The following is a 27,850-nucleotide window of genomic DNA, read 5'->3' as shown; positions in this document are numbered from 1 at the left end:
ATATCGTATAGAACCTTTGTAGCAACCTGTGCTAACTAACATTTCTGTCCCAATCCCCCCGAGATCTACAAACTGACATGGCGGGCGCCGTTGGTGGCCAATGACTGTTACCTATTTGCTTCAGATCTAGTTTTAAGGATCTTGATGTTTTATCTTTTCAATGCATTCATACATGCTGTTGATAAGGGAAACACCATTAGATCGTTTAAGCGTATGGTCAGTTGTATTGATAGGATATTACGGTCCTGTTCAGCAACGGAGAAGGACAACCATGGGTGGTCTCTCATGCTCATGCTCAAAAATATCTTGAAAAAAATCGACTTGCGTTTTTTCTAGATATTTTTAAATTGTCCTGCTTAAAAACTTTGAGTAGTCTCTACATTTTCGCACATTTTTTTCGAAATACTTAAATTTTTATTGTTCGATTTGATTACAAATACATCGGCCATACAATTGTGTAGGCTGGTCAAACAAAGTGGTTTTGTCAGTGTATGAAATTCTGTATCTCGAGAAGAGATTTTCTGATCAATTTTTTGTATTAGATAAACTTGTAGGTTACACGGATAGAGATCCTGATGTAAGTGAATCCGGTAACTTTATGTTATCGAATTTATAAACATTGATATTTTTCCAAAATCGTTAGAAAAAATGTCGATTTTGCTTTAAATGTTTTCAAAATCAAAAACATTGTTTTTGCAATTCCGTCGTGAAACAAAAATCAGGGCTGCGGAGTCGGGTCATATTTCAAGCGACTCCGACTCCGGCTTTCTGGGATTAGCCGACTCCGACTCCGGCTCCGGCTTTCAAATCCAACCGACTCCGACTCCGACTCCAACTCCAGCCCACCAACTCTAGCCGACTTCGACTCCAGCTTTCAAAAAATGGTTGGCTCCGACTCCGACTCCGACCCTACATATTTTTAAATATTTCAAAAGTTAGTTAACTATTATTTCGAAAACATTGATAAATAGGATTATTTAAAAACTCTTTAAGTTGAAAAAACCGGAAAAAAAATTCTAGTTTAAAAAGTTTTAGACGTTATTGAAGCAGAAATAAAAAACGCCAGTTTTCAAGGCATTTTCAGTAAACAATTTGGTAAGTAAATTTGGATTTATTTACTTAACCTCAAATTTTCATTCAATTGATTAAAAGCTAAAATATTAAATTGTTATTTTTTTAATGATCATAAAAAGAAAGCTGGCCTTCACAGCAAAAAATCCGATGGTAAAATCGCATGCAAAAGCATGCACATCACCTTCGTCAAAATAAACACTTAATATTACACACTGCATGTACATTTTTTGCAAACACAAAAAAAAGTTGCAACAGATGGGACTCAAACCCAGCATCAACAGTGAGGACTGGCGCCTTAGCCCACTCGGCCATCAGACCGATGAAAAGCTGAGCGGATAAACCTATATATCAGCTTGACATTACGGTCAAGTAGGTTTCCCATACTGCTGGGCTACACATTTCAGGGTGTAAAATCGCATGAAATTGCATAAAATAATGCAATATTTATTTTACACCCAGGCCTTTTACACGCAGCTGGATTACTACTTTTTTAGCTGTGTTGATGATTAATTTAACATATAAATTCAATTTGCACACTTTTAAGTTGACATTTATAAGAAGCACAGTGACTTTCATAGTTACCTTGTATTTTTAAATAACAATTTTAAAGGAACCTATTTTTAAAAGCTCCATTGAAACTTTTAAGACGCACATGGACATCACGCCAAGGCTGAAGAAGTTTTTTATTACAAATCAATGTATCTAAAAAATCTTCGTGGTAAGAACGCTTAAGGGGTCCTTTTCAAATATCCGTGACCTAGAAAATATTTTACCTCGGAATTTTGGATTTATTTGAATTTTTATTTTTTTATATATTTAAAAGGAGGCGCGTGATACTTCTTGCATCTTCACCTAAAACGAAGCTTTATGAATTGTCGTGCGCCTCCATAAAAATATATGAAAAAAACTTAGAATTGAATAAAAAACAAAAATCCACAGGATAAATATTTTCTAGGTCACAGATATTTTTTATCTCGAAATCCTGTCCTATCCTGAAATCTTGAGATTTGTTCAACGATAATTTGCAACAATATCAAAATAGTTTGCCTAAGGATCAACATTCTCAGGCACTTTTAATTTTTTGTACAAAGTTATAAACAAAATGCGTATATTTATGTTTTTTTGTTTTTTTTTTAATGTGTTTTCGATAAACTTGTAGGTTACACGGAAAGAAATCCTGATGTAAGCAAATCCGGTTAATCTATGTTGTCGAATTTGAAAACATTGAAATTTTTCCAAAATCGTCAATATTTTTTTCAATTTTGCTGTAAATGTTTTCAAAATCGAAAACATTGTTTTTGCAATTCCTTCGTGAAACAAAAAAATGGTGACGATTTTTGAAACCTTTAAATGATTACAAATTCAACAAAATATAGAGTTACCGGATTTGCTTACCATATTTCTAACCGTGTACGTTGGTTACGATTACCCAGTCACGACGTTCCAGCAGGATTCTAGCAGATTCTCACAGAGCTGGATAATCTTACAACATTCTAGCAGAAATGTTCCACCGTTCTAACAGGATTCTGGCAACACCAGCTCTGCTAGAATACTTCGTGACTGGGTATGGCTTTTTGAAAAAAAAAAAAGTTACGCGGAGAAAAATCAGATGTTTTTGTTTAAAAACTTTTATCACCAAAGATGAATTTTCAAAATATAATAAAACATAAATTCCGTATGTTTTGAATTTCAACTTTTTCCATATGTTTTAGAGGACTTAAAAATACATCTTTTGAGCCATAGTGCATGATGGTGCAAAATGTACCTTCTGAGAAAAAATCATTTTAAAAACCAAACCAAAGTATTTTTTAATTTATCTATTTTTTTTTTTTTTTTTTTGAAAACCCGTTCTTAATAGCCACTTTTGGATTTTTGTTTTCGATTTCTTTTCGTTTAACTTTATGCATTTTAAAAACGCTTTAAGAAAAGTACTTTTTTAAGAGAAAATGTTCTGAAAAGTTGTCCAGAACACGTACGAAAATTTTACCAACAAATCTTGAGATGTAAGCACGTGAAAATTAATTTCTTCTATATTATTGTATTTCATTGCGTTAAATTTCTGACCATAATTTTCTCAGTCTCTGCTTACATACAATATTGTAAAAGTTAAAATATTTCAATTTTGAAAAAAAAAAATTTGTCAGTGTCACCTGTTTAGCCCATTTTTTGATTGACGATATCTCGGAAACTCTTTTATCGATTTTCAATGAAAAAAATAGACTTTTTTTAAAATTTTCTGTTTTTTGCATTCAAAATATTTCCCTAAATCAAACTTTACATCAAAAAATGAAGAAAAAAAAGTGTTTTTCTCTACTTTTGAACTACCAATCCAGAACAAGACACGCCCAACTCGACGGTACTTTAAATACACTCCACACCCCGTCGATGATGTGCAATGTTCACTGAACTCGAAATAATTAATCTTTTCCATTAGCAAAGTTTTTCGTGTTAACCGTGTCCGTGTCTCGTTTTGCCTGCTGCTGCTGCTGCTGCTGCGTCATTCTTATCGCACGGATTTGCGTTCACAAATTTATTATGAATTTAACACTAATTGTGCTTTTTTCGTAAACATGAACACGATAAATTTGTCCGCAATCGAAAAACGAATGCACATATGCTGGAATTTCTCATCGGCAATCCCCAGTTTTTTTTTTTCTTTGAATCGAACTGCATTTTAAAGATATTAATAACAATAATTTACCTTATCAAACTAGTTTTGAAACAGAAACTGAAAGAACTGCTTCAAGACTGAGCTCGTCTCCAACCAGAGGTAATCAGATTTGTATCAAGATATGCTATGGAACAGAGAAGCCACGACGTCTCCTTGCCTAGTATAATATACTTCCATAGCCAGGTTATTCACAAGAGAAGACAAGAACACCTAAGCGAAAGGATATTTCTTGACTACGTTACTTTTTTTTTGCTGCAAAAAGCGAATCCACCCGAGACCCGGTATAAGGTCAAGCTTGTTCCGGCCAACCGTCGTCGTGGTGTACCCAAAAGTATACGTCCAAACAGGACACGAGCCAGCGTAACAAAGTTTCACCTTCGGGGCTACACGCCACAGAGCTACCCGGTGTTCGACACTGAAGTTTGCAACAACTCCTTAAGGGGGATCAGCCACTGCTGATACTCTGCCACCCGGACACGGAACGGAAAATCAAATTTTGCCACTCTTTCTACATGATGGAAAGTGAGCGTCAAAAGAAGTAGCAGCACCAGAGTGGATTAGGACAATGAAGATTGAACAATTTAGTTTGTTTTGTTTCTCTGATATATGTGCAATCAAATTTAATGGCCTAACTGCAGTTGGGGCTGCAAAGTTGGTGGCGTGCTATCGTGTTGCGTACACTTTTTATGGCCTTATTTTGCATGGTTTGAAAAGAAATAAAAATATGCACCCCCAGCATTTCTCGATATTAGGAAGAATTTTCCGTGAAAAAAATCATAGAAATTGGGTCCTAAAATGAAGCTTGGATTTCTGATATTATTGTTTACAGCGATAAAGCTTATTTTTGTGAGTACAATGACCCTTTGTACGACCACATAGAGTTTAAAATGGATTTTTAAATCAATTTTGAAAAATTAACCTCGCGGTCCTTCTTGACAGAAAAGCTCCTACTTGACAGCTCGTTCCAAGGGGACCATAGTTGATCCATCGAAAAAATGTTGTCTTTTCAAAAAAAAAAATCGCGTTAAAATGAAAAAAAAAGTGATCAGAAATGGTTTTTAATCGTGTTTTTTACCGTTGTACATAAAAATTTACATAGGGCTTTACTGCCCATGATCGCATAAATGTCCCATATGCATTTTGATCGTTTTTGAGTTAATGATGCAGTTTGGTTCAAAATCGTGTGCTCTTTCAGAAAAGCCTATAACATCCAGTACTTTGTTCTAGAAATCAGGAGGAAATCCAGTTTTTTCACGAAAATTTAACACGTAGCCTTATGTGTGGGACAAACAATGACAAATGCGTTTTTCTCAGCTTGCTGTTTTTGCATATGGGACATTTATGCGAACATGGGCAGTTTAGTACCCAATTGGAAGCTTAACATTGTAAAACTATGCTGGAAAAGTTTGAGCATGGTAGGATAAAACAGCCAAAGTTATTTGCAAAACTTTAAAATGTTGTGTTTTGATCTAATTTTTATTGAACTTCCAATATGATTTTTGGACAATATAAAAAGCATTTATTGATATTGTAAGTGTTAATTTATAGTTTTTATCCCAATCTTCATTATTCTATAGATAGATGAATCCAAAAATATTAAAAAATGAATTTTAATTGAATTTTATGTAATAAGCGTGGTCGGGGCAAAATGCACCGCTGTGATGCTCCTTTGTAAAAACAGCGGTGTCATCTAGTGGTGACTAGTGAAAACTGCTTTCACCCGGTGCATTTTGCCCCAATGTTGTGGTGCATATTGCCCCGCATAATAGTTTGGAATGAATCAAAAATATTTTAAGAAATATGCATTTTTAAACAATTTTGATGGTTTTTCAAGACTTTTTACACATGGGTGACAAAGAATAATAGTTGTTTTAGAACATCTAACAAAATTCTTCCCCTCTCCCCCTACCTTTTGAGCTTTAGAATCAGTAGAATCACTTCAAATAACGGCTTAAGTTCAAAATTCATGGCTTTTCTACTATATAACATTATTTATAATTGTTAAGTTGTCACAATTACTATACAAAGCACGTTTCGGTACATTTGAACACCTTTTATAAGGCTTCGCGTATTAGCATTCAACGGATTATCGCAATCCTTCCCACGTCCCGCAAGAAAAAGCGATTTCACCTTTTTTTACCGCTAGATGGTCCCTCTTCTCTGGGGATGAAGGATAGATGCGTTTTTTGGGCATTGAGTAGGCAAATTTAATTATCAGCCTCTCACCGTTCATAATATTCCCGGGATATGCAAATGCCGGTGTGTAATAATTTTGCGCGCGATGCTTTAATTACCATAATTATCAAACATATTACCGCGGGGAGCGATTATCGGGGACCGGTTTGTGTTTGCCGGAGCAGCCAAGCTTTTTTTATAAATTGTACATTTTTTAACTTCATCCCCACCCCCAACACAACAACAAGTTGACAACGGGGATGTGATGGATGAGCCATAATGGCCGATGGTGCGAAATGATTATGGCATCAACAGAAGCGGCAGCAGCAGCAGCTCAGCAGCTTCAGGATGAATTGTTTGAGTTTGGCGTTTTTCACTTGCAGATAATGAAAATTAAACAAACGCATAATGTTATGATCGCGTGAAAAATACGGCGAAAAAATATGAGTGGAAGTGGGGGAGAAGAGCACAAAAAAGTCACATAATTATGTAGTAATATTATTATGATGCCTCCTGCTGGACTCATCAGCAGTGAACCACAATTAATCGGATAATATACATTTCAAAGGTCAGCCCAGCTTCCGCTTCGATGCAAAGCACCTGACAACAATCAACGCAAATCACTCGCGGGGACAATTGTCATTATCGGGTTTTAAAACCGGATGAAAATTAAAGCATTTAATGCATTGATTGTAACGTTTAATGAATCCCTGCTTTATGACAAGCAATAAATAAGGTCAGTAAGAATCACTCTTAATGGAGCCATGTTTGTCAAAGGATTATCATGTTCACAAATTAATAAAAGTAGGAAAAAACTTTGTTGATCATAACAACTATAAAACTTATTTGAATTTTGACTCAGCGGTGTCAATATCTGGAAATGTCTAAAGCTAGAAAAAAAATTAAAAAACAATCCTAAAATACTTGAATTTCTTAAAATTCTTAAAATTCTCAAAATTCTTAAAATTCTTAAAATTCTTAAAATTCTTAAAATTCTTAAAATTCTTAAAATTCTTAAAATTCTTAAAATTCTTAAAATTCTTAAAATTCTTAAAATTCTTAAAATTCTTAAAATTCTTAAAATTCTTAAAATTCTTAAAATTCTTAAAATTCTTAAAAATTTTAAAATTCTTAAAATTCTTAAAATTCTTAAAAATTTTAAAATTCTTAAAACTCTTATAACTCTTAAAATTCTTAAAATTCTTAAAATTCTTAAAATTCTTAAAATTCTTAAAATTCTTAAAATTCTTAAAATTCTTAAAATTCTTAAAATTCTTAAAATTCTTAAAATTCTTAAAATTCTTAAAATTCTTAAAATTCTTAAAATTCTTAAAATTCTTAAAATTCTTAAAATTCTTAAAATTCTTAAAATTCTTAAAATTCTAAAAATTCTAAAAATTCTTAAAATTCTTAAAATTCTTAAAATTCTTAAATTCTTAAAATTCTTAAAATTCTTAAAATTCTTAAAATTCTTAAAATTCTTAAAATTCTTAAAATTCTTAAAATTCTTAAAATTCTTAAAATTCTTAAAATTCTTAAAATTCTTAAAATTCTTAAAATTCTTAAATTCTTAAAATTCTTAAAATTCTTAAAATTCTTAAAATTCTTAAAATTCTTAAAATTCTTAAAATTCTTAAAATTCTTAAAATTCTTAAAATTCTTAAAATTCTTAAAATTCTTAAAATTCTTAAAATTCTTAAAATTCTTAAAATTCTTAAAATTCTTAAAATTCTTAAAATTCTTAAAATTCTTAAAATTCTTAAAATTCTTAAAATTCTTAAAATTCTTAAAATTCTTAAAATTCTTAAAATTCTTAAAATTCTTAAAATTCTTAAAATTCTTAAAATTCTTAAAATTCTTAAAATTCTTAAAATTCTTAAAATTCTTAAAATTCTTAAAATTCTTAAAATTCTTAAAATTCTTAAAATTCTTAAAATTCTTAAAATTCTTAAAATTCTTAAAATTCTTAAAATTCTTAAAATTCTTAAAATTCTTAAAATTCTTAAAATTCTTAAAATTCTTAAAATTCTTAAAATTTTTAAAATTCTTAAAATTCTTAAAATTCTTAAAATTCTTAAAATTCTTAAAATTCTTAAAATTCTTAAAATTCTTAAAATTCTTAAAATTCTTAAAATTCTTAAAATTCTTAAAATTCTTAAAATTCTTAAAATTCTTGAAATTCTTAAAATTCTTGAAATTCTTAAAATTCTTAAAATTCTTAAAATTCATAAAATTCATAAAATTCATAAAATTCTTAAAATTCTTAAAATTCTTAAAATTCTTAAAATTCTTAAAATTCTTAAAATTCTTAAAATTCTTAAAATTCTTAAAATTCTTAAAATTCTTAAAATTCTTAAAATTCTTAAAATTCTTAAAATTCTTAAAATTCTTAAAATTCTTAAAATTCTTAAAATTCTTAAAATTCTTAAAATTCTTAAAATTCTTAAAATTCTTAAAATTCTTAAAATTCTTAAAATTCTTAAAATTCTTAAAATTCTTAAAATTCTTAAAATTCTTAAAATTCTTAAAATTCTTAAAATTCTTAAAATTCTTAAAATTCTTAAAATTCTTAAAATTCTTAAAATTCTTAAAATTCTTAAAATTCTTAAAATTCTTAAAATTCTTAAAATTCTTAAAATTCTTAAAATTCTTAAAATTCTTAAAATTCTTAAAATTCTTAAAATTCTTAAAATTCTTAAAATTCTTAAAATTCTTAAAATTCTTAAAATTCTTAAAATTCTTAAAATTCTTAAAATTCTTAAAATTCTTAAAATTCTTAAAATTCTTAAAATTCTTAAAATTCTTAAAATTCTTAAAATTCTTAAAATTCTTAAAATTCTTAAAATTCTTAAAATTCTTAAAATTCTTAAAATTCTTAAAATTCTTAAAATTCTTAAAATTCTTAAAATTCTTAAAATTCTTAAAATTCTTAAAATTCTTAAAATTCTTAAAATTCTTAAAATTCTTAAAATTCTTAAAATTCTTAAAATTCTTAAAATTCTTAAAATTCTTAAAATTCTTAAAATTCTTAAAATTCTTAAAATTCTTAAAATTCTTAAAATTCTTAAAATTCTTAAAATTCTTAAAATTCTTAAAATTCTTAAAATTCTTAAAATTCTTAAAATTCTTAAAATTCTTAAAATTCTTAAAATTCTTAAAATTCTTAAAATTCTTAAAATTCTTAAAATTCTTAAAATTCTTAAAATTCTTAAAATTCTTAAAATTCTTAAAATTCTTAAAATTCTTAAAATTCTTAAAATTCTTAAAATTCTTAAAATTCTTAAAATTCTTAAAATTCTTAAAATTCTTAAAATTCTTAAAATTCTTAAAATTCTTAAAATTCTTAAAATTCTTAAAATTCTTAAAATTCTTAAAATTCTTAAAATTCTTAAAATTCTTAAAATTCTTAAAATTCTTAAAATTCTTAAAATTCTTAAAATTCTTAAAATTCTTAAAATTCTTAAAATTCTTAAAATTCTTAAAATTCTTAAAATTCTTAAAATTCTTAAAATTCTTAAAATTCTTAAAATTCTTAAAATTCTTAAAATTCTTAAAATTCTTAAAATTCTTAAAATTCTTAAAATTCTTAAAATTCTTAAAATTCTTAAAATTCTTAAAATTCTTAAAATTCTTAAAATTCTTAAAATTCTTAAAATTCTTAAAATTCTTAAAATTCTTAAAATTCTTAAAATTCTTAAAATTCTTAAAATTCTTAAAATTCTTAAAATTCTTAAAATTCTTAAAATTCTTAAAATTCTTAAAATTCTTAAAATTCTTAAAATTCTTAAAATTCTTAAAATTCTTAAAATTCTTAAAATTCTTAAAATTCTTAAAATTCTTAAAATTCTTAAAATTCTTAAAATTCTTAAAATTCTTAAAATTCTTAAAATTCTTAAAATTCTTAAAATTCTTAAAATTCTTAAAATTCTTAAAATTCTTAAAATTCTTAAAATTCTTAAAATTCTTAAAATTCTTAAAATTCTTAAAATTCTTAAAATTCTTAAAATTCTTAAAATTCTTAAAATTCTTAAAATTCTTAAAATTCTTAAAATTCTTAAAATTCTTAAAATTCTTAAAATTCTTAAAATTCTTAAAATTCTTAAAATTCTTAAAATTCTTAAAATTCTTAAAATTCTTAAAATTCTTAAAATTCTTAAAATTCTTAAAATTCTTAAAATTCTTAAAATTCTTAAAATTCTTAAAATTCTTAAAATTCTTAAAATTCTTAAAATTCTTAAAATTCTTAAAATTCTTAAAATTCTTAAAATTCTTAAAATTCTTAAAATTCTTAAAATTCTTAAAATTCTTAAAATTCTTAAAATTCTTAAAATTCTTAAAATTCTTAAAATTCTTAAAATTCTTAAAATTCTTAAAATTCTTAAAATTCTTAAAATTCTTAAAATTCTTAAAATTCTTAAAATTCTTAAAATTCTTAAAATTCTTAAAATTCTTAAAATTCTTAAAATTCTTAAAATTCTTTAAATTCTTAAAATTCTTAAAATTCTTAAAATTCTTAAAATTCTTAAAATTCTTAAAATTCTTAAAATTCTTAAAATTCTTAAAATTCTTAAAATTCTTAAAATTCTTAAAATTCTTAAAATTCTTAAAATTCTTAAAATTCTTAAAATTCTTAAAATTCTTAAAATTCTTAAAATTCTTAAAATTCTTAAAATTCTTAAAATTCTTAAAATTCTTAAAATTCTTAAAATTCTTAAAATTCTTAAAATTCTTAAAATTCTTAAAATTCTTAAAATTCTTAAAATTCTTAAAATTCTTAAAATTCTTAAAATTCTTAAAATTCTTAAAATTCTTAAAATTCTTAAAATTCTTAAAATTCTTAAAATTCTTAAAATTCTTAAAATTCTTAAAATTCTTAAAATTCTTAAAATTCTTAAAATTCTTAAAATTCTTAAAATTCTTAAAATTCTTAAAATTCTTAAAATTCTTAAAATTCTTAAAATTCTTAAAATTCTTAAAATTCTTAAAATTCTTAAAATTCTTAAAATTCTTAAAATTCTTAAAATTCTTAAAATTCTTAAAATTCTTAAAATTCTTAAAATTCTTAAAATTCTTAAAATTCTTAAAATTCTTAAAATTCTTAAAATTCTTAAAATTCTTAAAATTCTTAAAATTCTTAAAATTCTTAAAATTCTTAAAATTCTTAAAATTCTTAAAATTCTTAAAATTCTTAAAATTCTTAAAATTCTTAAAATTCTTAAAATTCTTAAAATTCTTAAAATTCTTAAAATTCTTAAAATTCTTAAAATTCTTAAAATTCTTAAAATTCTTAAAATTCTTAAAATTCTTAAAATTCTTAAAATTCTTAAAATTCTTAAAATTCTTAAAATTCTTAAAATTCTTAAAATTCTTAAAATTCTTAAAATTCTTAAAATTCTTAAAATTCTTAAAATTCTTAAAATTCTTAAAATTCTTAAAATTCTTAAAATTCTTAAAATTCTTAAAATTCTTAAAATTCTTAAAATTCTTAAAATTCTTAAAATTCTTAAAATTCTTAAAATTCTTAAAATTCTTAAAATTCTTAAAATTCTTAAAATTCCTAAAATTCTTAAAATTCTTAAAATTCTTAAAATTCTTAAATTCTTAAAATTCTTAAAATTCTTAAAATTCTTAAAATTCTTAAAATTCTTAAAATTCTTAAAATTCTTAAAATTCTTAAAATTCTTAAAATTCTTAAAATTCTTAAAATTCTTAAAATTCTTAAAATTCTTAAAATTCTTAAAATTCTTAAAATTCTTAAAATTCTTAAAATTCTTAAAATTCTTAAAATTCTTAAAATTCTTAAAATTCTTAAAATTCTTAAAATTCTTAAAATTCTTAAAATTCTTAAAATTCTTAAAATTCTTAAAATTCTTAAAATTCTTAAAATTCTTAAAATTCTTAAAATTCTTAAAATTCTTAAAATTCTTAAAATTCTTAAAATTCTTAAAATTCTTAAAATTCTTTAAATTCTTTAAATTCTTAAAATTCTTAAAATTCTTGAAATTCTTAAAATTCTTAAAATTCTTAAAATTCTTAAAATTCTTAAAATTCTTAAAATTCTTAAAATTCTTAAAATTCTTAAAATTCTTAAAATTCTTAAAATTCTTAAAATTTTTAAAATTCTTAAAATTTATAAAATTCTTAAAATTCTTAAAATTCTTAAAATTCTTAAAATTCTTAAAATTCTTAAAATTCTTAAAATTCTTAAAATTCTTAAAATTCTTAAAATTCTTAAAATTCTTAAAATTCTTAAAATTCTTAAAATTCTTAAAATTCTTAAAATTCTTAAAATTCTTAAAATTCTTAAAATTCTTAAAATTCTTAAAATTCTTAAAATTCTTAAAATTCTTAAAATTCTTAAAATTCTTAAAATTCTTAAAATTCTTAAAATTCTTAACATTCTTAAAATTCTTAAAATTCTTAAAATTCTTAAAATTCTTAAAATTCTTAAAATTCTTAAAATTCTTAAAATTCTTAAAATTCTTAAAATTCTTAAAATTCTTAAAATTCTTAAAATTCTTAAAATTCTTAAAATTCTTAAAATTCTTAAAATTCTTAAAATTCTTAAAATTCTTAAAATTCTTAAAATTCTTAAAATTCTTAAAATTCTTAAAATTCTTAAAATTCTTAAAATTCTTTAAATTCTTAAAAATCTTAAAATTCATAAAATTCTTAAAATTCTTAAAATTCATAAAATTCTTTAAATTCTTAAAATTCTTAAAATTCTTAAAATTCTTAAAATTCTTAAAATTCTTAAAATTCTTAAAATTCTTAAAATTCTTAAAATTCTTAAAATTCTTAAAATTCTTAAAAATTCTTAAAATTCTTAAAATTCTTAAAATTCTTAAAATTCTTAAAATTCTTAAAATTCTTAAAATTCTTAAAATTCTTAAAATTCTTTAATTTCTTTAAATTCTTAAAATTCTTAAAATTCTTAAAATTCTTAAAATTCTTAAAATTCTTAAAATTCTTAAAATTCTTAAAATTCTTAAAATTCTAAAAATTCTAAAAATTCTAAAAATTCTAAAAATTCTAAAAATTCTAAAAATTCTTAAAATTCTTAAATTCATAAAATTCTTAAAATTCTTAAAATTCTTAAAATTCTTAAAATTCTTAAAATTCTTAAAATTCTTAAAATTCTTAAAATTCTTAAAATTCTTAAAATTCTTAAAATTCTTAAAATTCTTAAAATTCTTAAAATTCTTAAAATTCTTAAAATTCTTAAAATTCTTAAAATTCTTAAAATTCTTAAAATTCTTAAAATTCTTAAAATTCTTAAAATTCTTAAAATTCTTAGAATTCTTAAAATTCTTAGAATTCTTAAAATTCTTAAAATTCTTAAAATTCTTAAAATTCTTAAAATTCTTAAAATTCTTAAAATTCTTAAAATTCTTAAAATTCTTAAAATTCTTAAAATTCTTAAAATTCTTAAAATTCTTAAAATTCTTAAAATTCTTAAAATTCTTAAAATTCTTAAAATTCTTAAAATTCTTAAAATTCTTAAAATTCTTAAAATTCTTAAAATTCTTAAAATTCTTAAAATTCTTAAAATTCTTAAAATTCTTAAAATTCTTAGAATTCTTAAAATTCTTAAAATTCTTAAAATTCTTAAAATTCTTAAAATTCTTAAAATTCTTAAAATTCTTAAAATTCTTAAAATTCTTAAAATTCTTAAAATTCTTAAAATTCTTAAAATTCTTAAAATTCTTAAAATTCTTAAAATTCTTAAAATTCTTTAATTTCTTTAAATTCTTAAAATTCTTAAAATTCTTAAAATTCTTAAAATTCTTAAAATTCTTAAAATTCTTAAAATTCTTAAAATTCTTAAAATTCTAAAAATTCTAAAAATTCTAAAAATTCTAAAAATTCTAAAAATTCTAAAAATTCTTAAAATTCTTAAATTCATAAAATTCTTAAAATTCTTAAAATTCTTAAAATTCTTAAAATTCTTAAAATTCTTAAAATTCTTAAAATTCTTAAAATTCTTAAAATTCTTAAAATTCTTAAAATTCTTAAAATTCTTAAAATTCTTAAAATTCTTAAAATTCTTAAAAGTCTTAAAATTCTTGAAATTCTTAAAATTCTTAAAATTCTTAAAATTCTTAAAATTCTTAAAATTCTTAAAATTCTTAGAATTCTTAAAATTCTTAGAATTCTTAAAATTCTTAAAATTCTTAAAATTCTTAAAATTCTTAAAATTCTTAAAATTCTTAAAATTCTTAAAATTCTTAAAATTCTTAAAATTCTTAAAATTCTTAAAATTCTTAAAATTCTTAAAATTCTTAAAATTCTTAAAATTCTTAAAATTCTTAAAATTCTTAAAATTCTTAAAATTCTTAAAATTCTTAAAATTCTTAAAATTCTTAAAATTCTTAAAATTCTTAAAATTCTTAAAATTCTTAAAATTCTTAAAATTCTTAAAATTCTTAAAATTCTTAAAATTCTTAAAATTCTTAAAATTCTTAAAATTCTTAAAATTCTTGAAATTCTTAAAATTCTTGAAATTCTTAAAATTCTTAAAATTCTTAAAATTCTTAAAATTCTTTAAATTCTTAAAATTCTTAAAATTCTTAAAATTCTTAAAATTCTTAAAATTCTTAAAATTCTTAAAATTCTTAAAATTCTTAAAATTCTTTAAATTCTTAAAATTCTTTAAATTCTTAAAATTCTTAAAATTCTTAAAATTCTTAAAATTCTTAAAATTCTTAAAATTCTTAAAATTCTTTAAATTCTTTAAATTCTTTAAATTCTTAAAATTCTTTAAATTCTTAAAATTCTTAAAATTCTTAAAATTCTTAAAATTCTTAAAATTCTTAAAATTCTTAAAATTCTTAAAATTCTTAAAATTCTTAAAATTCTTAAAATTCTTAAAATTCTTAAAATTCTTAAAATTCTTAAAATTCTTAAAATTCTTAAAATTCTTAAAATTCTTAAAATTCTTAAAATTCTTAAAATTCTTAAAATTCTTAAAATTCTTAAAAATCTTAAAATTCTTAAAATTCTTAAAATTCTTAAAATTCTTAAAATTCTTAAAATTCTTAAAATTCTTAAAATTCTTAAAATTCTTAAAATTCTTAAAATTCTTAAAATTCTTAAAATTCTTAAAATTCTTAAAATTCTTAAAATTCTTAAAATTCTTAAAATTCTTAAAATTCTTAAAATTCTTAAAATTCTTAAAATTCTTAAAATTCTTAAAATTCTTAAAATTCTTAAAATTCTTAAAATTCTTAAAATTCTTAAAATTCTTAAAATTCTTAAAATTCTTAAAATTCTTAAAATTCTTAAAATTTTTAAAATTCTTAAAATTCTTAAAATTCTTAAAATTCTTAAAATTCTTAAAATTCTTAAAATTCTTAAAATTCTTAAAATTCTTAAAATTCTTAAAATTCTTAAAATTTTTAAAATTCTTAAAATTCTTAAAATTCTTAAAATTCTTAAAATTCTTAAAATTCTTAAAATTCTTAAAATTCTTAAAATTCTTAAAATTCTTAAAATTCTTAAAATTCTTAAAATTCTTAAAATTCTTAAAATTCTTTAAATTCTTTAAATTCTTAAAATTCTTAAAATTCTTAAAATTCTTAAAATTCTTAAAATTCTTAAAATTCTTAAAATTCTTAAAATTCTTAAAATTCTTAAAATTCTTAAAATTCTTAAAATTCTTAAAATTCTTAAAATTCTTAAAATTCTTAAAATTCTTAAAATTCTTGAAATTCTTAAAATTCTTAAAATTCTTAAAATTCTTAAAATTCTTAAAATTCTTAAAATTCTTAAAATTCTTAAAATTCTTAAAATTCTTAAAATTCTTAAAATTCTTAAAATTCTTAAAATTCTTAAAATTCTTAAAATTCTTAAAATTCTTAAAATTCTTAAAATTCTTAAAATTCTTAAAATTCTTAAAATTCTTAAAATTCTTAAAATTCTTAAAATTCTTAAAATTCTTAAAATTCTTAAAATTCTTAAAATTCTTAAAATTCTTAAAATTCTTAAAATTCTTAAAATTCTTAAAATTCTTAAAATTCTTAAAATTCTTAAAATTCTTAAAATTCTTAAAATTCTTAAAATTCTTAAAATTCTTAAAATTCTTAAAATTCTTAAAATTCTTAAAATTCTTAAAATTCTTAAAATTCTTAAAATTCTTAAAATTCTTAAAATTCTTAAAATTCTTAAAATTCTTAAAATTCTTAAAATTCTTAAAATTCTTAAAATTCTTAAAATTCTTAAAATTCTTAAAATTCTTAAAATTCTTAAAATTCTTAAAATTCTTAAAATTCTTAAAATTCTTAAAATTCTTAAAATTCTTAAAATTCTTAAAATTCTTAAAATTCTTCAAATTCAAAAATACAATTTGAATTTGTTTTTTCGAATTTTTTAGCATTTTTTTCGAATTTGACAACATTTTTTATCTAGTTTAAAATTTTCAAGGAATTTCGAAGCTTTAACATATCCTTCACGCATCTACACAAATATAAATACATTTATTTCTTAAATAGCTTACCCTCACTCATCAGCACATCAGTCCGGATCATGTCGACGACAAATTTATCCTTGCCGTCCATGAGATTTCCCACCGCTTCCTGGTTCGGAATCTTCCCGCCCTCAACCTTCACACAGTTCGCATCCTTCGTTATCTTCACCTCCCCAGCACTTTCAGCACCTCGCTTGCTCCGTATCGAAAGCAGATCCCGCTTCGACCCCGCATCATCATCCTTCTTCTGCTCCTCCACTTTCGACTTATCCTCCGGTTCCACCTTCTGCTCAACCGGAAGTGGCGGCAGCGGTTGCTCCTCCGCCTCCGCCACCTTCTTCGTCTCCGGTTGCTTCTGATCGGTTTCGTTGCGGGACGTGTCCTCGATCAGCTTCACCTCGATGGCGGGCGACGAGTCGGGTTTGGGCTCCGGTTCCGGTTCCACTTTGGTTTCGTTTGCTTTGGCGTTGTGCTTTCCCTGCTCCGTCAGAAGGCGAACGATTGGATCTTTCTGCTGTTCTGGGGCTTTTTCTGGATTTTGTGGATCTTTTGGTGGCTCTTCTGGCTTGACCGTCACGGACGATTCCTTTTCCTTGGAGGCTTTTTGGTCGATTTTTTCGACAATTTCGTCAAACTTTTTCAGCACCAACTGTTGCGTTTCTTCGTTCTTCTTCACGAGTTGCTCTTTGATGTTTTGGACTTGTGCTTCGAGCTCTTTCTTGGCGCTTTGCAGTTCGGAAATTTCCTGCTGAATTTTCTCTTTTTCTTCGACGGCGATTTCCTTCTCCTCTTTGAGAATTGCGTTCTCGTCTATGATTTCTTCCTTGTCTGGTTTGGGGGGTTCTTCCGATACTGGAGGCTTGACTTCTTTGGGCGCTGGGTTGGCGACTTCAACCACCGTTTTGACAGTTATCGGTTCCTCGATCTTTGGCTGGACCTTCTCGGTGACGAGAGGAACTTCCTGAACCTTTGGAGCCACCGGTTCTACCAGTTTCGGAACAACAATCTTTTCGTTCAACGCTTCGTTGAATTTGTCCGGAATTAAAACCGCCGGTGGAGGCGTAATTTTGAGCGGAATGGCTTCGTACTTCTTCGGCGGAGCTGGATTAGAGGCGTCTAGGTTGGCGTACGTTCCCAGGACCATGATCACCAGGCCAAACCCGATCATGACCTGGGCCAGCTGCTTCTCGGAGATGTTGGTTTTGCAGATGTGCATGTAACAGGCGGCCGGAATGATGATACAAACCGCCACTCCGATCGTCGAACCGACCAAACCGAGAACGAAATCGATCGATGGGACGGCGAGGCCAAGTAGCAGTGCCATAAAGACGATCGTCAACGTGAGCGGCCGGAATTTGGCCTCTGGAATGTAGTAATGGCTGTCGGAGTAGGACCGTTTGTACAGCAACGAGTAGAGGCTCGCGCGACACGGGAAGATGGCCAACGGAAAGCTGAATGCCACCGACAGGACGAACCCGATCTTGATGATGTCCGACACGAAAGAAGGCGTGAAGTCAACCAGAATATTCCCCGAAAACTGATGCCCATTAAAGGCAACATACCCAAAAAAGCCAATCAAACTGTAAATAACAGCGCAAATGTTGGTCGACTGTTGGATCACGCGACTCATCTTATCCAGCGAAGTCGTAGGCATCGTGGCGTACACCTCAAATAGCTGCATCTGACACGAAAGTGCCATACTAAAAATCGGCAAGCACCGCAAAATCCCATCCGGCTTCCACAAATCCAGCTTCTCAAACCACTGATCCTGGCTGATCCGCTCGCTCGACTCCGCCATCACCTTCAGCACCAGACACAGATAGAACCCGAGCGAGGCGGTGCAAACCGACGCCAAGCTGTCAACGTTGCGCAGCAATCCCAGCGGGACGATGCAAACCAGCGTAACCACGATCATGGTCCAGGTGCGCAGCGTGCTCGTTTCATTGGTTGATAGAATTTTGGCCATAATTTGCGGACCCAAATCCCCGACCACGACATAGTAGGCCACGCACGTCCCAAGCAGGTAGCCAACGACGCAAAGTTCGACGAGAAGTTTTCCGAAGAAACCGAACGAGTAGAATGCTAAAAAAAGAACGGGCGTTTAGAACTTTTATAATTGTGTTTGAAGGGGGATATTCATACCAATCTGTTCGAAGTTTTTCCGCCGGGATATGATGGCCGACTTGATCATGTAACTGCATATTAGCTTTGTGATGTAACTGCTGAGTAAAAGTAGGACCAACGAGAGGATTACGCCGCACTGTGAAATAAAATGAGGAAGACTATGTATTCCGAGATTTATTAACCCTCTACTGCCCAATTTTTTTTCGAAAATTTTTATTGTTCCACTGTTTAGGAGGTCATTTTGAGCAACTTTTGTTCTACGGAAAACTTTACTTCTCTTGTTTTATGTTTTTCTTGTTTTAATTGTAGTATTTTAATTTGCATTTATCTTGTTTAGTTTATGTTTGTTTTTAGTAGTATTTGGCCTATTCTACCACCTAATATAATTACATTTTGCCTATCTAATTTTTCCACGTTTTTACAGTCACTTTTTCAATTTTGCTTGTTTTTCACATTTTCTGCTCTAGAATGGCACTATCATCATTTAATTTGTAATAAAATGCGTAGAGGCATAGTCTGGGACACTACAAAAATTACTGCATACTACTTTTTGCTTAAATTATAGGAAATGTTGGTTAAAAACACAGCCAAAGTTGACCCCTAGAAAAATGACATTTTTAAAAACATTGGTAAGGTCACATAAAACAAGTAAAACTTCCAACCCATAATTTTTCTAAAATTTTAGGAGTTCTTCTTTCCAATGCTTTTTAAAGATCAAAAATTGGTTGAAAAATGGATTTTTGGCGATTTTTTTTAGATCGCAGCCCGTCTAAAGGCGGGGTTAGGTTGTAGAGGGTTAACCAAACTCCTACACAGGTGGAAACCAATGGAGTTTAAAACAAAATTGTAAACACTAAAATTTATTTTACCGTCATCTGGGGCGAATCGGGACTACAGTCTGAATAGGGACAGCAGTTTTTAGAGCACTTAAAAGCTTGAAATTTGGAAAACGATGCTCTATTTTGGATGTTCTGTGTCTGTTCTATCCAAAACTAATCCAACATATCCAAATATTGTCCAATTCGCCCCACGTGTCCTGTTTCGCGTGGGTCTCGTGGCGCAGGGGTAGCGGCTTCGGCTGCCGATCCCGATGATGCTATGAGACGCGGGTTCGATTCCCGCCTTATCCACTGAGCTTCTATCGGATGGTGAAGTAAAACGTCGGTCCCGGTTTCTCCTGTCTCGTCAGAGGCGCTGGAGCAGAAATCCCACGTTAGAGGAAGGCCATGCCCCGGGGGGCGTAGTGCCAATAGTTTCGTTTTTTTTTTTTTTTCGTCCTGTTTCGCCCCAGATGACGGTATATTGTATTAAAATTACATAGGTTTTTGGTGCTACTGCTTTTGTGGATTTTCCTACCGAATAAAAAATCAATAATTCAATTTATTAAGTCAAAAGAAGAAGTTTCATATAATTGTTTTTTTCTGGCAGTGTTGCGGGATGTTCACACAAAATGGGTATGTGCGTATATAAGATGCAGATTCTAGTCAATTTTTTTGACAAGGTTATTCACGTATCGATTTAAACCATTCAAAAAAAAATCACTTGAAAAATTTCCCAAATACGTATTTATTTTCTAATATTTTCGCGTTCCTAAATTAAGCCATTGCAAATTTTATTTCATATTTTAAGGGGGTACAAATATTTATTGACTTGCATTGAAATTTTCATTGAAAAACTTGTAAAATCGTTAGTAATCAATACAGAAAACATTGTTTACGCTTCTTTTAAGTATTTCTAAAATCAAATAGAGACTGTTTAACCTTTTTACACATTTTGAATTTTGTGATCATAGATCGGTACTAAACGTAAAATCTTATGATTTTTTTCTAAACTCATTGATATCTCAAACAAAATTGATAGTATCATAATTGTTATGATGTATAAAGCATTTTACGATACATTTTATTAAAAAAATCTTGAGGGACAAAAAAATTATAAAAACTTTAACAGCCTTAACCCTTTTAGCCCTGACGGGTCATACTCATATATGACCCAAAAATCTAAATTTCCAAAAATACCCTATAATGTTCGTATGACCTTAAGAATCATTTTCCAATCATTAAATTCATTCTTTTTTTAGTTCGGGCCTGAAAGGATTAACCCTAAGTATGGAGATCAGCTTTAAATTTATTGATTTTTTTAATAATGGAAATTTTAAAAAAATATATGAATTTTGAAATTTCTGCTATGTTTTCATTTTTGAATATTTGATTTTTTATTTATTTTGAATTTGCCATTTTTATGTTTTTTAATTATTTTTTGTATCTTTTACACCAAGATTTTTGTTGCAGATTTTTTAGTATTTTCGAAACTACGGGAACTATCAATATAATTTTTTATTCATTTTCTAATGTACTGTCTACTAACTAAGCGATTTAAGGAGGTATTAGACTGTGGCAAACAAACAAACAAACTTGCACTTTTTCGCGTTTGACAGTTTGCCAAACTCTCAAACTTGTTTGCGGCAAACTCGCAAACAATATAAAATCTATGCAAGCTGACGTTTCTGCAAACAAATGTTGGCTAACAAACAACGTAGACAAACTGTCAAAATGTGCGAGTTTGTCTGTTTGTTTGCCGTAGTGTAATAGCTCCTTTACAGTAAAATTTGCCTATTTTTACAATCAGATTGTTGCAGGATTGGGTCCGTAAGTTTGTCAATTTTGGAATAAGAAGACAACAACTTCCTTGGTTGCTGTGCACCCTTGAATAACTTTTTTTTTCAATTTTAAAATGTTTGTTTTTTTTTAATACATTTGTAGGTATACATTTTTCAATTTCAGAATTTCTAAACTACGAGTTTCAAAATTTCAGAATTATTTTTTTTATTTTGCTGCCAGAAAATGTAATGATAATTGTTTGGATTTTTCCTTTGATTATCTTTATTTCGAGTGAAAACCAAATCCGTTTTTTGATTTCAAAATTCTGCGTTATGAGATCCTGCATTATAAGGCAATTCGTATTTTTCATTTATATTGTATATCTGTACCTACGTTTGTAATTTTCAGTCAAATTCAAAATAACCAAATTATTTGATTTTTCATCAAAACATGTTGCAAACAAGCACCGCATCATTTCGTGACTCACTTTACTGAGGAAAGGCTATAAAATCACTCAAAAAATGAACATCTTGATAAGACCTCCTAGACCCACGTTCACGTGTACATATTTACTCAGGACCAAAATCTGTGCCGATTTTGCCAATTTTTGGACTCAATCGATCCGTGTTTGGGTCTCATAAGTCGCTATTGAAAATTATGCAGTTTAGTTTAAGTACTTCAAAAGTCTTAATAAAAAACAATTTTGACTAAATTCCGGAAAATTTTAAAAAGGGTGGTTTTTTTTTAAGCAAACCCATCATAGAAAGGTAATTTTAAAACCTTTCCAGCGGGTCCAAAACACTGAAATAAGCACTTTTTTATGTGCTATTTATACCCTTTTCGGATCTCAGATATTTCGATGAAGAAGTTGTCCGTGTCTGTCATGCGACCCATTATTGGATGGGCAATCATATAATTTTTTTCAACGTGTCCAAAAGATTGAAAATCTGACAACCCTATCAAAAGTTATGACCACTTAAGGGCGTTTAGAGATAAAAAATGTATTTTTTTAGAGAAAATTATAACACTCACTCCACAAAATGACCTGCCATACCCTAACACAAGTATTTATGGACTATGTCTGTACAGGAATTTGTTCAGGGAACATCAAACTTTAACTTGAAAAACCGAAGATTGAATTTGAATGGGTTTAGTATGTTTGTTATTACAATTAATACGTGCATTTCAGCGCGCGAGTTATGAACTATTGTTGGGAGCACCAAGGTTTTTACCACTTTTCATTTTTTGGGACTCTTTATCAAGTAAGTTAAAACTAGCAGGGGATTAGAATTTAACCCGGCATAAAACAAATTAAAAGCTACATCTAAACACATTACTCCCGAATGGTTCTTCTATCATGAACCTACCACCAAAACAAATGAAAACTAGCTTACCCTTTGAAAGCAGAACGGCATTGATAGTATTCCAACTCCAACTAAAACAAAATATAAGCATTATTACCAAATTCAAGTAAACTTAAGCGCAATTTCGTATTCTCACTGATGCTGTTCGTCAATGTCACCGTCTGCACCGAATTCCGCTCCATCGTGATTTTGCCAAACACTCGTCAAACAGTAAACTAGCTTAGTGGAGACTTCCACAATTTGAACTACATTTGTATTAAAAATTGTTTAACGGAACTGCGAAAACTTTTCCTAAAAAGAATCCACGTAGATTGTTCTTGAGCGGTTTGTTTGTTTTGGTTTTCTGCTGCCAGCTGTTGCGCCAACTGTCAAACCGGGAGTGCACTGAAATTAAAGGTCACGCTGATTTTACGACTTTTGTGCCCACGCGTGGGCGAAGTTTCGAAATCGCCTGCAAGTAGACTATCGAGCACAGAAGCTGTGGGATTGGATTGGCGTCTTTCTGCGAAGTTTTGCTGGCACTTTTCCCGCCAAAACGTTGCGGTTCAAAAGTTGTTTCTCTCAAAATTTAATCCGGAGTGTCCGCGCAGCAATGTTCCTTGAATCCGTAAGTTTTTTTTTCGAATCTTGAATTTCCCAATCAAACATGAATCTCTCCAGCTCACCATCTCCGGGTTCGCCCCAATCGACGACCGCTCGTTCCGGTTCGAGCCAACGCTCAACTACTTCCCGGACCAGCCGGCTTGCGAGATACTCGACTGGTTCCTGAATGGCCGCACTGCCCACCAGCTGGAAGGCTACTCCGAAGCGGCCTACGTGGAGGTTCGCCTGCGCTCGGACTCGAACGACGTCGGCGATTGCTTCGCGCAACTCCGCGGGGACAAATCCCGGGCGGGCGCAAACAACCGAATCTGCTTGCATCGGGCCATGGCGCGGCCGGAAAGGGTGCTGATCGATGGGAAGTCTTCGCTGCCGTACGACAAGTTTCGGTTCGAGATGGAGCAACTTGGGCTGATTGTCCGGACGGGAAGTTGGCCGACTTCGGTGAATGTGGTTGGTCCGCAGGAGATGGCCGAGCGGATTGTGAACGGGACTAGTTTGATGGTGCTGGTGCGGGAATGTTTCAACGTGGACATGCTTCGGATGCAGGCGGGCCGGGAGCAGGACTTCAAAATGGCATTTCGCAAAAAGTTCGCCAGCGCAATGTCTCACGACGTTGGGGAGAAAATCGCTGAGTTCAAGGATCGGATCGAATCCAGTCACGTGTTCCGAAAGTTGAAGGCCACGCTGGATGCCATGACTCGGGGGGTGGTCGAGTGGGAGCTGCAAACAGTCTGGAACGGCTCGCAGCTGTACGAATCACAGCTTCGCAGTCTGGTCGAGGAGCGCGAGCTGCTGTCGGAGAAGGAGGACGTGCTTCGGAAGCAGATCGATCGGGAGCAAAGTGTGACCAACTCGGTTCTACAGCTGCTGTCGGAGGACGTTAGGTTGACCGTCGGAGAGGCGGATTGTGCAGTGGCACTGACGGAGGCGCAGGAGAGGTCAATCGATTCCAATGCTGCGTTGCAACAGAAGATCGAGACCGCTTTGAAGACGTTGCAAGATAAGGTTAACCGTGTTCTGGAAGGCAACGCTGAACGCTTCCGGACGTACGAGCAGCTGGTGCAGAACGAATGTGAACTAGAACTCGCTGAGAACTGCCTGCACCTGCAGTACCTTCCCGCCAAAAAGAAAAACGAGGAGCTCAAGAAGGTCGCCGACATGCTCCAGAAACAACTTGAAGCGGCCAAGCAGCTGGTTGAAATGCAGAGAGAATCGATTGAAAAACTGAACGAGGCCGTCCAACAATCGCGAAGCTACCTCACTATTCCCGGCAACGACTCGCACGCGACAAGGATTCGCGAAGGACGTTCAATGATCGAGCAACTCGCGAAAACCGCACAGAAAGATCTAGAAGAGAAGATGAAGGCTTTCTGGCTCAACAAGCAACTCCTGGAACACGAAACCACCGTCAACGACAGCGTTAACCTGTCCGAATGTCTCTCCCTCGAATCTATTCAAGCCCTGGCCCATCTTCGCCACGTGCTCGGCACCACAGACGACGATCTTCTGAAGACCAACTTTGTCGGTTTCGCCTACAAGCATCTCAAGTTCAGCGATTCAACCGTGTCCAAGCTGATCCTCCCACAACTCGAACATGTCTACACGCTGACCATCTTCAAAACCGTTGAATCGATACAGACACTGATGAACCTGCTACCACACAATCACTCGTACAATCTGCTGGCCACGGAGACCTTCCGACCAGACGACATCCCCACTCCCACCCTCCCAAACCTACAACCACTGGCAGACTACCTCGTCGACAGCCCACTCAAACCCATCCTCTCCCGAGTCCTGCAACCCTACTTCTGCTGCACCAAAGCCCCGTACAGCGAGATCGCCAGCAAGCTAGCACCCGGAACGACCGTAATTTTCCCCGAAGAAGACATCGTCATCAACGCGGACGGACTGATTGTGTACGGCCATCCGCCCTGTGTGGAGTTCCTCGCGGACACGCTCATCAACTGCGTGGAGCTGTCGATTCAGGCCAACGCCATACGGCGGCAGCTGCGCGACCTACGGAACGCTTCCGCCGAGAAGCGACGCGTTATGGAGCAGATGGTGGCGGACTTGGCTGCAAGAGAGCGAGATGAGTTTGAAAGGTTAGTACCTGCTCTTTTAAGTATTATTTGATTCAAATTATTTCATCGTCTATCAAGCTTAAATTGATGAGCTGAAAAAAATCATTATCTCAAAAATTGCAAAATTTTAAAAATTAAACAAAATCAATTCTAAAACTGGAAGATTTTTAGAAAAAATTATTACCAAACTATTAATTTTTCTGAAAATCTTCATATTTAGGAACCATCTTTCAAAATGTTTTTACCAAAAATAACAAACTTTTCTGCCGAATTCTACTAAATATTTCCGAAATAGATGTCATTTTACCGATTCCGATTTAAAATCATGCATGCACAGATTTCTAACCGAACTTTACTACCGAATTTTGGTAAAAAATTATCGAGGTCGGTAGTTGCAGGCCAAAGATTGATACCTAAGAGCATGCAATGGTATTGACCTTGTTGCGTGCTCTTCGGTTGACGTCCACGTAAGGAACATCCTGGAAGGAGCGCAACTAACTACATCCGTAGTTCTGTTAGATCATCCGAATTATCTTGATCAGAACAGTATAGCTCTGGTTCCTTGCGAGTGTCCTATTTTCTTACCTCCACGTTGGCTTGGTTTTCATGATGAGCTGGTGGCCTGTAGAAACGGATCGTAATTCTTTGACCACCGCGGGTCAGAGTCGAGACGGCTAAAAGAAAGGGGCGCGACAATGTGGGAAAGGGAAGTAATTTGTGATTGTAGACGGTATTGTTTTGATTCGCAGTATGTTGAGTCAACTGCTGTGGATGTACCTGAACGTCGCAGAACGGGGTTTCTCTCCTTTCCATTTCCAGCTACCATCTATCTCCTGTTTTTATTTTGCTCTACTGATTCGTACTTCTTCACTAATTCTTCTGTATACCATTTTGGTTTTGATTTATTAACTCTTGATTCTCGTATCTCTCAATGCCTGCACTCTTTTTTTTTCCAAATAATGCTGCTTTAACAAACTGTGTGTTTTCTTTAAAATAAACCTTCCCCTAATGTACTAGTAATACCAAGTCTATTTATCATTTGCCTATTCTTTGTTGATTTACTTCTTTATTTATTTATTTGATTAATTTTTTATCTAGTCCATCATAACAATAATCTAAGCTTGTTTGTTATCTCTATTTATTAACTATTGCCTATTTCTAGATCTACTATATCAAGCTTATACTTTTTACTTTTTTACAAACAATTATGATTCTCTTACTATTGATTCTTTATAAAGTATATTCTCTTTTACTGTCTATTGTTTTCAACCTTCACCCTTTTCTTCTAACAAGTGAGGTTCAAGCCCTTACTCAATTTATAGAATGATTGAAGGATTACCACAAATATTACTATTGTACTTTTGGTAAACTTTTGAATAACATGCTTAGGTTCAAAACATTGTAACAAAACACCGCGACAGAAGAAAAAGCAACAGATTAACACGACACAACATTAGGCAAGATTTCAGGAGAAAACAATACACTGTAAATAACAATTAGTTTTTGAATTCAAACTTAAAATTAAAAAGTTTTTTGCTTTAATGAAAATTAATAGGCACACTATAAATGGTTAGGCGCTTATACTTACATCAAACCCTACGTAATGTACCACCCCCGGCCGAGTTAAAATGCGTAACCGGAAAAGAAGGTGTGCATGCCTGGCACGAACACTCAAAGCGTGTTCTAGCGTGCTGCTCGTACTGACTCAGAGCAAGGGTGAGATGTAGGTGTAAGGGCAGTGCGTGTTCGTCGGGAACCTGGTGCATAAGATCGGTCAAGGCCCGTTCTTACACTGAAAATTGCGAATTGCGAATTTTGACAGATGGTTTACCGATCAAAACATTACCGATTCTTCAATTACCGAATTCGGTAAGAAAAACAAATTGTGGAAAGTTAGAAGTTTTACCGAATTCTTATATTTTTTTACCGATTTTCCAACTGCAGTTGTTTTACCGATCCAAAGTATGTTAAAACAAAATCTGCAGATTTTGATTGTTTTCGACGAGTTCGGTAACTGAAAAAAAGGTAAAAATTAGATCGGTAAACTATCTGTCAAAATGAACAAAATTTTACCAAATCGACGGTAACATTTCAAAAGGCATCATGTACATTTTGACACATTCTGGGTTATTGCATATTCTGAAAGTACTCCTAAAAAGCAACCTCTCCACCAAAAGTGAGCAAAAGTTACTTCAGTAAAGTCTGTTTAGTAATGATTTGAAATAAAGTAACATAAACAAAATCTCTGCCATCAGCAGTCCCTGTTTATATAGCCCTGTCAATCTGTCAAACAAAAGACTACATAAACCTCGTGACGAAAAAAAAGCATCATGAACAATCGGCGAAGAAAAACGAATCATAACAATGACAGCAGGGTGATATCGACGTTGGTGATTTCAAAAGGAGTTATGTTTGTTTTACTCAAATAAAATTACGGAAATAATGTTTTATTGAATTTGGATGATCAAGTATCAATAAAAACAACGTTTTTCATCGTTTGTTATCATTAGAACATCTTATTTTGCTTTTATATTAAAATGGGAATTGAAAATGGATGCTCAACATTCAAATGCGTTTTTCTCAAAACGCATGGTTTGTACATGATGCTTTTTGAAATGTTGGCGTCGAAATATCCGTTGCACGATAAGCATTAATGAACCGATAATTGATTGATGTCAGTTTAGTGATTCCTG

At 29.5% G+C, this 27,850-nt stretch overlaps 2 protein-coding genes across 2 annotated transcripts in view; one reads left to right on the top strand and one right to left on the bottom strand.

The window, feature by feature from the left end:
• Nucleotides 1-6,213: 6,213 nt before the first annotated feature.
• LOC120425774 (putative sodium-coupled neutral amino acid transporter 10) lies at nt 6,214-22,833 on the bottom strand. Its single transcript, XM_039590386.2, has 5 exons — nt 22,610-22,833; nt 22,504-22,544; nt 18,528-18,645; nt 16,416-18,467; nt 6,214-6,296 (listed from the first exon to the last, which is right to left on the bottom strand). Exons 1-5 carry the CDS (start codon nt 22,653-22,655, stop codon nt 6,229-6,231), a joined length of 2,325 nt encoding a protein of 774 aa, XP_039446320.1. The 5' UTR covers nt 22,656-22,833; the 3' UTR covers nt 6,214-6,228.
• Nucleotides 22,834-22,953: 120 nt separating this feature from the next.
• The window catches only part of LOC120425778 (uncharacterized), a 24,350-nt gene continuing 19,453 nt past the window's right edge, over nt 22,954-27,850 (top strand). The window contains exons 1-2 of the mRNA XM_052709571.1: nt 22,954-23,080; nt 23,134-25,178. Coding sequence (XP_052565531.1) covers nt 23,066-23,080; nt 23,134-25,178 — 2,060 coding nt within the window. The 5' untranslated portion in view covers nt 22,954-23,065. The remainder of the gene's footprint in view (nt 23,081-23,133; nt 25,179-27,850) is intronic.

Source organism: Culex pipiens, chromosome 3 (assembly GCF_016801865.2).
Source record: "Culex pipiens pallens isolate TS chromosome 3, TS_CPP_V2, whole genome shotgun sequence".
NCBI classification, from domain to species: Eukaryota; Metazoa; Arthropoda; class Insecta; order Diptera; family Culicidae; genus Culex; species Culex pipiens.
The sequence above is the reverse complement of the archived record's forward strand: the minus strand, read 5'-3'. Positions and strand labels throughout refer to the sequence as shown.